This window comes from Eretmochelys imbricata, chromosome 6, assembly GCF_965152235.1.
Source record: "Eretmochelys imbricata isolate rEreImb1 chromosome 6, rEreImb1.hap1, whole genome shotgun sequence".
Classification (NCBI taxonomy): Eukaryota; Metazoa; Chordata; order Testudines; family Cheloniidae; genus Eretmochelys; species Eretmochelys imbricata.
The window spans coordinates 86,853,387-86,866,050 of record NC_135577.1 but is presented as its reverse complement, the minus strand read 5'-3'; the positions used below and the strand labels follow the sequence as shown (position 1 = coordinate 86,866,050).

At 36.9% G+C, this 12,664-nt stretch overlaps 1 protein-coding gene across 5 annotated transcripts in view; it reads left to right on the top strand.

The window, feature by feature from the left end:
- The window catches only part of RALGAPA1 (Ral GTPase activating protein catalytic subunit alpha 1), a 238,597-nt gene that overhangs the window by 84,307 nt on the left and 141,626 nt on the right, over positions 1–12,664 (top strand). For 3 of the 5 annotated variants that reach the window (XM_077819057.1, XM_077819058.1, XM_077819059.1), the window contains exons 17-20: positions 1,726–3,288; positions 5,243–5,367; positions 9,052–9,268; positions 10,937–11,113. In XM_077819057.1, the coding sequence (XP_077675183.1) occupies positions 1,726–3,288; positions 5,243–5,367; positions 9,052–9,268; positions 10,937–11,113 (2,082 nt within the window). The remainder of the gene's footprint in view (positions 1–1,725; positions 3,289–5,242; positions 5,368–9,051; positions 9,269–10,936; positions 11,114–12,664) is intronic. The other 2 variants (XM_077819060.1, XM_077819062.1) reach the window with 1 other exon arrangement.

Below are 12,664 nucleotides of genomic sequence, written 5' to 3'. Positions count from 1 at the left end.
CTTTAACATAGGATGGTTAATCTGGCAGTAACATGTCAGATTCTCTCTTGTTAAATTTTGGGGTGGAATATATCCTGGTTTCAAATAAACCATTGCAGTCCTGAAGATGACTGTTTTAATTAATTTAACCTTAATAATTCCTCCATTTTTATGATCATGTAACCTTAATGGTGTTCCTTCAACCTCGTTAATATTGTTTCTGGCTTTTAAAAAGAATCTACAATTAAACAACATAACCAGGAAGTGAGTGATTCTAACAAAAATGAGGCAGATATTTTTATAATAAAACTCTGTTACACATTCCATTAAAAATACTGCCTCGAATAGCTGTCATTCCTATCAGGAAACTGATACTATCTGAGCATCTGCAACAGACTTGCTGTTATCCATTTTTCTGTATCTTACCTTGCTGATTTCATAGTATATATGTTGTAATGTTAGCGTTTCCTTTAGATTTTTAGGAAATTTGAGGGATGAACTTATAGTTTCTCAATTCAATGGATTATGTGAAATGAATTGGTGTGATCTCTGCCCATTTGCTCGGGGATATATATTGGACCTGCAGCAGCCCTGCACTTCAGTTAGTACTAACTTTCACTTTATTAGCAGGCTCAGCAATGGGGCCAAGAACTAATAATTGAACGGGCATAGAGTGCTTTCTCCTTTCACCGTTAAAGATAGTTTTTCTTGTATACTGTTTAACTGTATTAACTGTTCTGTGGATGTAAGCTTTCAGTTTCTAGGTCATTAGGTTTGGTAACTCTCACAAAGTTTAAATTTAATTGATAAAACAGTTTTGTTAGGGGGTTTGGTTTTTTTGTTTGTTTGTTTTTGGTTTCTGGGAGCGGGAAGGGTTTTGTGGTGGTGGTGGTGGTGTTTTGTTTTTTTTGTTTTTCGAAGGAAGTTTTTTTGTTTTGTCTTTTGGTCTGGTACCGGTCCTGGTCTATTTTTTTTGGCTTCCCAAAATGGGATCTTTTAACAGTTAATGTGGTAATAACTGATACATAGATAACAGATATCCCTTTTAGTTTTGCATTCTTGAAGACTAGAAATATTAGGAAATGTCCTTTTAACAATAAAGAATTAAGTTGGTTAACTTGTGCTTCATTTGTACATGTGCGTCCCAGAGACCCAAACTCGTCCACATCTTCTCTTTTTAAAACTTAAGCCTTTGTGTATGCATTACGTGTTAGATTAAAAAAAATTCCTAGACTGATAAATATTAGGTGTCACTCATGTGTACTGAACATTCTTATTTTTCCAGATAACTGCCATGTTCTCCTCTTGAATTATATATTTCTCAAGAGTTTAAATCCATGAAGAGTTCTGTTGTTGAGATAATTAATATTACAAGTACCTTTTTCTCTTTTGAACGTTAGTTAAAATAATTTTGCTTAAATTATTTAACTTATTGGCACAGCTCTAGCTTTAACTGTACTTCCAAATGTTCCATGATCTCACTGTCCATTTCCATGCATGTTAACGTTTAAACTGTGTTCTGATGGTCTAACTCATTTATAACATATTCTGTAGTGAATATTGTGTATGTATTTTTAACAACATTTAATATTGGATAAAATATCTTTGTACTTAAGAAAAAAGGCTCTGTGCTCTTCTGGGCTTTTGTTTAAAAGCCTATAATTAGGATATAGCAGTGAATAAAAATAATAATAATAATCTGTATAGACTTACCTTGTGCACATTACCTATAATTTTTTTCTACAGACATTGATGATGTTCAAATTCTTCCACGTCCATCTCGAGTCAGACATTTTTCACAGAGCGAGGACCCTCCAAGCGAAGTTTTTGGTGCACTGAATGAGGAACAGCCACTGCCAAGAAGTAGCAGCACGTCTGACATCCTGGAACCATTCACAGTTGAACGAGCCAAAGGTGCAGTTCCTGTCATTGACAGTTCATCCCATCATGCGCCAAGCTTACAGAGTTCCACTGAGACCTCTTCAATATATAGATCCACTGAAGGTCATATTACTGATACGAATAGCAGAGAGTCCTCCTTGGAAGTTGGGGATAGTATTTATGACCATCTCTGTCATTTGATAGGGCCGGTAGATCTTGCAAATACATCTTTTGAACAAAGCCAGTATGTTGACCTTGAAGGTGAAGATGATCTTCTTTCCTCTCTGAGAGAATATCTTAAGGAAAAAGAAGAACCTTGCAGTCACTATGAGATAGATAAATTTGAGGCTTCTCCTCCTGAAGTCAATACAACAGAAAATAGAAATGATAGTTTACAACTGGATGAATTAGAGCATAGAGATCAGACTGTGAAATGTGCAGGTAGCAACACTGTTGCCGAAAGAGCTGAACATGTAGAACTACAACTAGAACAAAACCAAAGTGGCTTTATAAGTAACATTGCACCTACCCAGGTAGAGAATTTTACAAGAAATCAAGCGATCGAAAAAGCCAAACAATTAAATATTGATAAACCAAATGAAAGCTTATTTGAGTATGGGTCAAGTAGCCCTGATAACAAAGGAAGAAAGCGATACCTGTACAGACAAACAGCCACTGAAGTTGATGTAGATATAGCTGTGGAACTAGCTTTAGCTGAGAAGCCTAGAAGTGCCCAGTTTAACGAAAAAATAACCAACACACGTGTTATGCATGCAAAGAAAGTTCTACCTAAAGCACCAGTTAACCCTGAAATGCCTCATGCTCCAGGCAAACTTTTACCAACTAAAAGGAGTATATCTGAAACAGTAACCCATAAGGCCAAAATTATGAAAATAACGGCTAAGAAACGAAATAGCGTTCATGTTACTTTTAGACCATCCACTGAATCTGTTCAATTTTATAACCCTTTAGAAAACAAAGAGGCCCCCTGGAGGGCAAGACTTCGCAAACTCGGTGGCTTCAGTAGTGGTAGTAGTAGCGGTAGCAGCAGCAGCAGCAGCACAAGCACCGGCTCATCTGCGGTCTTGGAGCTAGTCAGACCAGGAATGTATAGACCTCTAGATGCAGCCAATGCAGCTTCAGTTAGTAGTAAACAGACTAAGGAATCCACAGAAGCTCGAACACCCGTGTTGCAGAAAGAAGGTATTGCAGCTAATCAGTTGCATAATCGTAGTGCACCTAGGTCATCAGGTCAGGAGTCAGGACCACAACAGGGCTCCCTGGGTGGTGTTTATAAAACTGTTGTACATGCTCTTTCGAAGCCGAAGGCAAATGTTTCCCCACAGAGGCAGAACAGAATACCAGCAGAGGCTCCACTGAGGGATCTGTACACTCATGTAATGGGCTATTTTGGAAGGAAAGCTGCAGGTGAGCACTAACAGTGTGCACAGTGCAAAAGGAGAAAGGCAGCACCAGTTTGGCTTAATGCAACTGAAGCAAGCTCTTATAAGCAATCAAAAGGCTTTGGGATGATCACTGCTTTCCCTGTTTGGTTATGCATGCGCCTTTAGCAAGCTGAAATTTTTCCCAGCATAAGTTATGTTTATGTACTTTAAATTACTAATTTCCCTTTTAAAGATACTTAGTTGAACCTCTTTGCTGCTGAAGACCATCAAGTTAGGGAAGAGGAAGAGACAGTAAATGACCTACCAAGGGATCAAATGCAAGTCTCCCTGTATCATAGCCTACGCTAGAGGGCTTTGAAATTCAGCCTACTGTATGGCTTTCAGATATTTTTTTTTTTTATTTCTAGTGGAATAGTAAGTCCTGGTACCTATAGTTTGTCTGTCTGGGAAAAAAGACTCTGCTGTCAGCCAGTTAAACTGAGCTATTAAAATTGCTAGTTCATTTAGTATGTTTTCTTCCTCCTCTCCTCCAAAACAAAAAATTCTCCCAAAATTAGGCTTTGAAGTTGAGACCTGGCTTTTAATCAGTTATGTAACGCATACAGAATATTTTTAACATTAAGTAAAACAGAGAAATTTCCTCTTATTTGGATGGCTTCATTAGAACAATCCGACATGGCTTTAGTAATTTTTTGTTTGAACCATTTCAAAACCTGCTTTAGGCCTTTCTGTATGCATTCACTGAAGTGGATGCAGTTACATCTTGGCAATCTCTATCATTGCTTTCTTTTTCTTGGGATCATGGATGTGCATAAAGGTCTCATGGTAGTCTTCTGTCAGCTGAATATGGGACCTCTGTGGACTTGATCGATCAGACAGAACAAGGCTATCATTATAATATTCATCATCTTAGTTTACATCTTAAATAACCTTAAATGAACAATAAATTAACTTTCAGCAGTAAGGTAGGTTTTCCTTTTTACACTGTTATGCTAGCATGATTAACAGAATGTTCTGTCATGCATCCTGCATTGAGATGTTAATGCCACCTGAGGGCAGTCTTTTAGGCGTAGCACAACAGTCTGGGCAGTGGTACTATTATCATAATGTCTCAGAAAAAAAGATTATTTCTGTATCATTTGTTTTAACATATTTTATGTAGTTTCTCCAAGAGAAACTGTTTACATTTGCAAAAGTATTGAGACACAAATGATTCCAAAATATCATTTTATTTGAAATTTTGATATGAAGGTCTTATGGTAAATTCATATAAGAAGTTTCATTGTAGTCTCCTGAGGGATAATTTTTATGTAGGAATATGAACTTGAACAAATTGCTCCTTAAAGGCTAAAATGCTATAATTAGGTATAACATTCATAGTATAATTAAGGCAACGTAATTCTAAATAATGTGGAAACTAAAAAATATAGCAATTAATTAATTGTTCATAAATCACTGACCATTTAAAGAGTTTTTTGAGTTTGTATTCCATGTTGCACCATACATTATTTTTGTTACATAACATTTTATTTGCAAGTATACTAACTGTATACAGTACTACATTGACATTTATCATATTTCTTTATCTAGTGTACTTTCTTCACCAACATTGTTCCTCATTAGAAATAATAAAAATTCCTAGGGTTTTTTTTGGGGGGGAGGGTAATGTGGAGGAAGGGAGGAGGGGTGTATGCTGTATCCTTAAAGCAAGCATTAACAACTTTGAGTAGTGCTTATCTGTAAGCTTTCTTGCTCTTTAAGGTTATAGTGGAAATTGACTAACACCTGCTTAGTGGGGAGGAAAAAGGAGATTTACTAATTCTTAAAATTGAACCTATTCAAGAGGAGAAAACTCATAAATGCATGTTTGGGTAGTAATTTTTTTTACTGACTAGGTTTCTTGATTTGACTTCTGTTTTCTAAAATGTATTTTTAAAAGTATCCCTTACTATATGTAGTCATTCATTTGCTTTTAGCCAATAGAGAGGACATGAGTCAAAAGCTGCACCCTCTTGCTAGCGATACTGGCAGTAGCAATACAAATGTTCCTGACCTCATGGATGAGTTTATAGCTGAGAGACTCCGCAGTGGTAGTGCATTGGTAAGCTTTTACGACTTTTTTACATGTAAAAACAATATGCAAACACATTTATAAAATTATTGTTCAAGTTACAGAAATATTTTATTCTGGATTTAAGAACCAGAAATAAATTATATGAAAATCACTGCCCATTAGATTGTAAATCCTGTTTTTTAAGTCATGTTGCATGCATATTATGTCACACACCATGACTTAAAAAACAGAGTTTACAATCTAAGGGGCAGTGACATAATATGCACACACACTCTTTTATGCTAAAATTCTTCATTATTTATTATTATTGATTCTGCAAACAATATATGTCACTTCACGCAAATGAGTATTCTGTTGCATCGTCTCTTCCAGTTGAATGGCACTAATCCTGGGCACAGTTACTTGTATGCATAAGTGTTTGCACGATCAAAGCCTGAATGTGTGTATTAACATACACAGTGTGATATTCTATATTGTTCTGTGAAGGTGTATTCACTGGCACAATCTAGAAGACTAAATATTTTTAAATGGTATATAGTTTGCCTTCACTTCTTTTCATTTCACTTCTTATCAATATATTTTTGTATCAATAGCTTTCTGCTCTAGAGCCTGACTTTTTCACTCTTGTCATCTTTGATCAGTAATGCAATGTTTGAGATGTCCTCATTCATAATCATGTAGGCAGTTCTGTATTACAAGCATTGGATTGAGTTGTCACTGAAGAATTATGAAAAGAGGCAGCTGATTGGAGAAGATAAATGTTTTATTAATTGACAGCGATGGGAAAGGAAAAATATAAAATTACTATTTTATTGCAAGTTTTTCTGTCAACGAAGAGACAGAATGGGAAGCAATTTAAATTTATTATTATTTCAGACTTACTGATCACTCCAATTTTGTGTGGCTAGCAAATTCCTTTTCAGTAGGTGGTGGATGTATCCAATGCCGTTCTAAGGTTTGCTCACATATAAAGTTTGCAAAGAGTAGTCGGGCTCCTTAATAGTATGGGGTAAAAGAGGAACAATTTCCATGTAGTTCGTTTGGATTGATTTATCTTCATATCTGATGAATGATAGATAAGTGGCAGGTGATTTGCCTTAAATATCTGTTCAAATGCTGGTTCTTTTTGCCTTCAAAGGTACATCCCATGTTTATCAGATTTTAACTGTTGGTGCACAGTATATTGCATAGTCCCAATACAGCCTACAGCATGTATAGAACAAATTGCCAATCCTTTATCTTGTTGCCATGTTCCATTATTCAATTCCAAAACCACTGAATTTTTGGCCATTCTCTGTGTGTATTTAAGATGTCTTTTTTTTAATTACACCATTCAAAATCATTTGACTCAGATGTTACTTATGCACCTCCATTCTTAGAAAGGATCTGGTTCTTTCTCTATATCGGGGTGGCCAACCTGAGCCGGAGAAGGAGCCAGAATTTACCAATGTACGTTGCCAAAGAGCCACAGTAATATGTCAGCAGCCCCCCCATTAGCTCCCCACACCCTGCTCCCAGTGCCTCCCACCCCCTGGCAGCCCTGCTGATCAGCGCCTCCCCCTTCCTCCCTACACCTCCCAATCAGCTGTTTTGTGGCATGCAGGAGGCTTTGGGGGGAGCGGGGAGGAGCGAGGGCTTGGGGAGGGGGGAGTGGAGTGTGGGCAGAGCCAGGGGCTGAGCAGTGAGCACCCTCCAGCACGTTGGAAAGTTGGCACCCGTAGCTCCAGCCCCAGAGTCAGTGCCTATACAAGGAGCCGCATGTTAATATCTGGAGAGCCACATGTGGCTCCGGAGCCACAGGTTGGCCACCCCTGCTCTATATGATTCAAAGTTGAACATCATGTGTTGTTACTAAGGAATGAATAACCTTCTATTCATAAAATCAAATGAACCCTTATTATAAAATGGAAAATGTTAACTGGATTATATCAACGTCATAAACTCATTCTGTGTTTTTGGTAAATCAGTTTACTCAAACAAAACAGAAATAGACACAGAGGACAGATGAGTGAGGAAAAGGAAAAAACTTTCTTTTATAAGTAGGGGGTCAAACATGTTGACTGTACCTGTTATCAGTTCAGGCAGCAAACATGGCTCTTACCTCAGTGTTATAGAAAGTTGTGGTCCCTATTGAGGTCAGCTGGAATGAGGAAGTGAGACCCAGTTGCTGGATGGAATTCCCCCTTGACCTTATGGCAGATTCATAAAGGGAATGTCAGGCAAGGTCCAGATCGTTAGCCCAACAAGTGTTACATTGTTAGATCCATAGAATCATAGAATAGTAGGGTTGGAAGAAACCTCAGGAGATCATCTAGTCCAACCCCCTGCTTAAAGCAAGACCAACCCCAACTAAATCATCCAAGCCAGGGCTTCGTCAAGCCGGGCCTTAAAAACCTCTAAGGATGGAGATTCCACCACCTCCCTAGGTAACCCATTCCAGTGCTTCACCACCCTCCTAGTGAAATAGTTTTTCTTAATATCCAACCTAAACTTCCTCCACTGCAACTTGAGATCTTTTTTCCTTTTCTGTCATCTGAGAACAGCCTAGCGCCATCCTCTTTGGAACCCCCATTCAAGTAGTTGGGGATACAAGAAACATCAAACTTACGTCATGAAAACTATACCAACCTAGTGAAACCTGTAATTTAAGATCAGATAGTAATAAGGAAAGGACAAAGGAAAGAACAGATCAGGTCTAGTGTTTAAAAAACAAAACAAAAAAATCCTCTCACCGGTTACCTTTAGTCTCTTAACTTTTAGTTCATAGAAAAGTTCAGGATGTTTCATAAAAACTTGTTAAAAGGGCAGTTGTGAGAGTCCAGGAACACACACACAAGGTCTCACATACTTTAGTCTCTTCTGGATAAGGAAGGATCTGTAGGTTCCATTGTCACAATACATTGAAAAGGTATTCAAGTGAATATTGAGTATTATGTTTCGTGTCTAGGGCATTAAGATATACATAGGATTTGAGTCTTGGTGCATATTGAGATTTTGCTTTCAGTTTTGTAGGCTGCAAGTCAAAATTTGTCAAGGTTTTATGGAGTTTTTTCTCACAAATACTTAAAGAAATCTAAGGTTAAAAAATTTGTTTAGTATTTTGGAGATAATTTTAAAAATATTCTCTCTCCATATTATTTGCGTCTCTCTAGTTTTAGCAAATATGTTTCACATATTGGCCTCATTCCCAGTCTTTTGAAGTGCATGCACATTTGTTTGTTCCCTATTTTTGGTGCGCAAAAAGCCCAATGCACAAGTGTGGGTAAGGGATTTGTGTGCACAATGTTATATGTATGTGCAAGATCCACATTTATTATTGGCTCATTGGGTTTTTTGCACACACAAGTTAGGCACTCACAAAATGTAGGCCCTAGAATTCTCTGCACTGAGCATTTTTTTGATACAGCTGTAAATACTGGAAGAATGGGTTCAATTATTTTTTAATATTACTTTTGAATTATTTTAATAAAGGAGGTAATTTCTAATCAAAACATTGTAACTTGAATACTTTCAATAAACTAAAGTGCATTTTCTAAAAAGAAATATACTTTTAAAAAATATTTATATACTTCATAATTAGACATTTTAAATTTGGTTATTTGTGAACTATTTCCCTGAATATTGACATTTGTAAATGTGTGATAACTTGCTTGTTGTGAATAAGGAAACGTTATTAGATTGTAAAATACTTTATAATTCTTCAATTAATAGAATGTGACAAGAAGAGGGAGCAGTCCTGGCAGCCTGGAAGTTCCAAAAGACCTTCCTGATATATTAAACAAGCAGAGCCAAATGCGCCCTATAGATGATCCAGGTGTGCCTTCTGAATGGACATCTCCTGCCAGTGCAGGAAGCAGTGACTTGATCAGTTCAGATAGCCATTCTGACTCATTCAGTGCTTTCCAGTATGATGGCCGCAAATTTGAAAGCAAGTATATTTTTCCAAAAGTAGTAGTGTTTTTTATCTGTGTATTCATTTCCATTTTAAAATAGGTTGTATACAGCTGTCTCATGAAGAGGATTTCATATGAACATCCATTGATGTTATCAGTAGTTTAGTTAGTGAAGTAATATAGTTCTTGAAACATGCAGTAATTATTATTAAAATAGCTTTATTCACTATTTATATTGTAGTAGAGCCCAAAGCAGAAATGGAGCCTTACTGTGTAATGTGTTGAACAACCTCCCTCCCCCTAAAACACCACACGACATACCTAGGAAGATATGGTCCCTACACTGACACATCTTCATGCATTCATTTTGGAAGTCTTTTTTTACTTCCTCGAAACATCGGTTTAAATATAAAAAAGTAAAACCTTTCTTAGTATAGCAATCTATTTGACTATGTAGTTAGGAATAGTGAAGCAAAATACTACCTGATAAGACATAGGTAATTATTAAACCATTTTTTTTGCATTTTTTTATTCATGCCACTCCCATTCTTGTTAATGGAAAGAGGCTTCAGGTGTCACTGAGGACTATGACTTCACAGCTTGTACAAGCGAGATGTGATGGGTTTTCTTTGGAAAATCTACGTAAAGCATGGGAATTAATTATTCACTTTAGAAGTTAAATAACTACCAGATAAAACCTGTCTTACTGGTGTACTTTGTAAAGTGTAAAAAAGCCAAAAATGGGTGAGAACTTTAAAATTACAAAGAGAGATTGTGAATCTCAGTAATGATTGAACCTGGTGATGCTTACAACAAAAAGAGCCCTAAACGATGCTTGTAGCTGTTCCATCGCTTTACACTGATTCAACAGACATTGTAGGCTTCAGAGCGACACGTGGAATGACAATCCTGGAATCTTACTGTATAGCCTTAACTATAGCAGAGCAACAAAAGCTATGTTGGCCAAACTGATTTGAGCATGAAATTTTGTCTTCAGCGTTAAATCTAAAATTCAGGATACAAAACAATCAATTTAGTGCTATTTGCAGAAAACTGTCATTTGCCATAATATTATCAATTAAAGTTAATACTTAAATGTTTGTCTTTTAGGCACCATAGGGCTTGTTTACGTGGAGACTTAGTGCTCGGCAAGCCAGGATGTAAATCTACATCGCACAGCATGCTGTGTGGACCATACTATGATGCCCTAAAATTTCTGTAGTACTTCGAGTGCACTGTGGAACTTTCAGTACACAGTAGCAGAATCCACATGGCCAGTTAGCACTGGGCAAACTGGTGTGGCATATATTCACACCCTGGTTTGCTGCATACTGTCTCCATGTAGAAAAGCCATCAGTGTTGTTGAGAGGAGATTCCATAATTTGTGCATTATATTATACCTAAATGGTGAGAATGAAGTAAAAATATTTGACCTTGCCAACTAAATAGAATTGCAATAGCGGTGTGTTTTACATAACTCAGTTTTGTGACTGAAACTGGAGAATCGTTTGAAATAGTAAATGGTTTCCTACTTAAATGGTTGGATTTTGGAGTAATTTTCTTGAGCTGTTTGTTGTTAACATAAAGGGGTGTATACATTTTTACATAGGCCATTTTGGAAGTGTCTTTGGTTGGCAATGTTCTTTAAGTTCGTGTTCAACAACAATGGTTTAATTAACCACATAGCTCTTTCCTTACTGTAGATTTCAGTTTTGGCACTGATGCTGGGACACCAGCTTCCAGTGAGATTGATGCAATTTCAGGACATCAACACAGTGCCGAGGAACAGGAAGTGGCTAGTCTAACTACACTCCACATTGATTCTGAAACAAGCAGTCTTAACCAGCAACCGTTGTCTGCTGAAGCTACAACTATTACTGGTAAAGTCGTTGTAAAAATAAATATATTTTAATTTCAAATATTTTCCTATTTATGCTGAAGAATACAGGTAGCAACTTTGCAATTTAGTATATTTTCTGTGTGCAGTGATATTTGAAATTCAGGTGTTGTGTTTATTGAAATCCTTATGAAAACTGAGTGAAATAACATGACTAGGAAAAACTTCCTGTTGACTTACATGATCAGCAAATATTGACATAGAGTGCTACGTATATGTTTAGTCTTCTCTGGAAAAACTGACAGATTTATCATGTGCAAAACTGTGAGCACGTAATATACTGTATCTCACCGATGAAGTGTTACCAACTACTTTTATCATTACTAGAAAAACAACTAATTTTTTTATATAAATAACTCTTTAAAGTACTCTGGTATACAGTACTTTTTCAGATCAACTTACAGCTACATCATGGGATGCCTGAGACACTCCTGTCTCTTAACGTTCTCTCGGTGTGATTTGTTATGGAGCTTGATGCTTTTGATATGTAAAACGTTAACATATGTGCTGCATACAATCCATGTTCATTTGAATGTTGAGTTATTACATTTTTCTCTTCTCCCCACCCTTTTTAACATGGTAAAAATCAACCTCTTAAGAACTAGATTGTGAGCCTAAAGTGAGCAGACTCCCTTTTGTAGGAAAGAAGCTTCTCCAAGGTGCGTCCTGAAGAGGTGTCTGTTGAGTTTGCTAGGGCCAGGATTTATGGATTCCACAGCCAGGTTCACATCCCTTGTTCTCTAGCTGTTTTGTATAATGCTGTGCTAGTTGCAAGCCAAGGATCAAACACGCTTGCTACTTTGAAGTTTCTTCTTTGTGACAGGACATCTGTACCCTGGGCTGTTGGGGGCGGGGGTGGTCCTATAACAAGTCAAACGCCTGCATTTTCAGACATATTGAAGACATCTCTACTTTTGGCAGATGAGCCATAGAAATACTCCTTTCCTGAAGCTGTCTTTATACTCAGAGAAGCATGGTATTAGCTTCCTTAGACATTTTTTTCTTAGTTCCCTCCATATTTATAAACTGAAGTGGCTTTGTTCAGTTGTACTCTTGCAGTCTTAATTCTTTCTTTGGCATGGAAGTGTTATGAGGATTAATCTTACTGCCCTTGTTTCCTTGAAATTGTTGACATTTTGGATATTTGTTGGGCCAACGTTTTAGGAATAGGCAATTTTTGTTTGTCAGAGATAGTTATTTTTGTTGTTTTTAGCTCTGCTTTCCAGTTTCTTAGTGGGAAATTTTCTTACCGGAAAATTAACAGGAAATGAATGAGTTTGTCAATTATTGTTCATTCAGTTGCATTAGAGCAAAGTGATTCTGCAGTATGCTTTGTAAGAATTAGAGGCAACTGTGAAGGAGTATCCTTCAGTTTTCTCAAAAGAACCCAATGGCTTATCATATTCTGCATAATTAACCTGCCCCTTCCTTTCCAACTCCTATACAGAATTGTTTTGGTCACTATATCTTTCTATGTGGAGAGAGCAGAAAACAGGAGAAGAAATAAAATAAAGTTTATTTTAAGAGGTTTTAA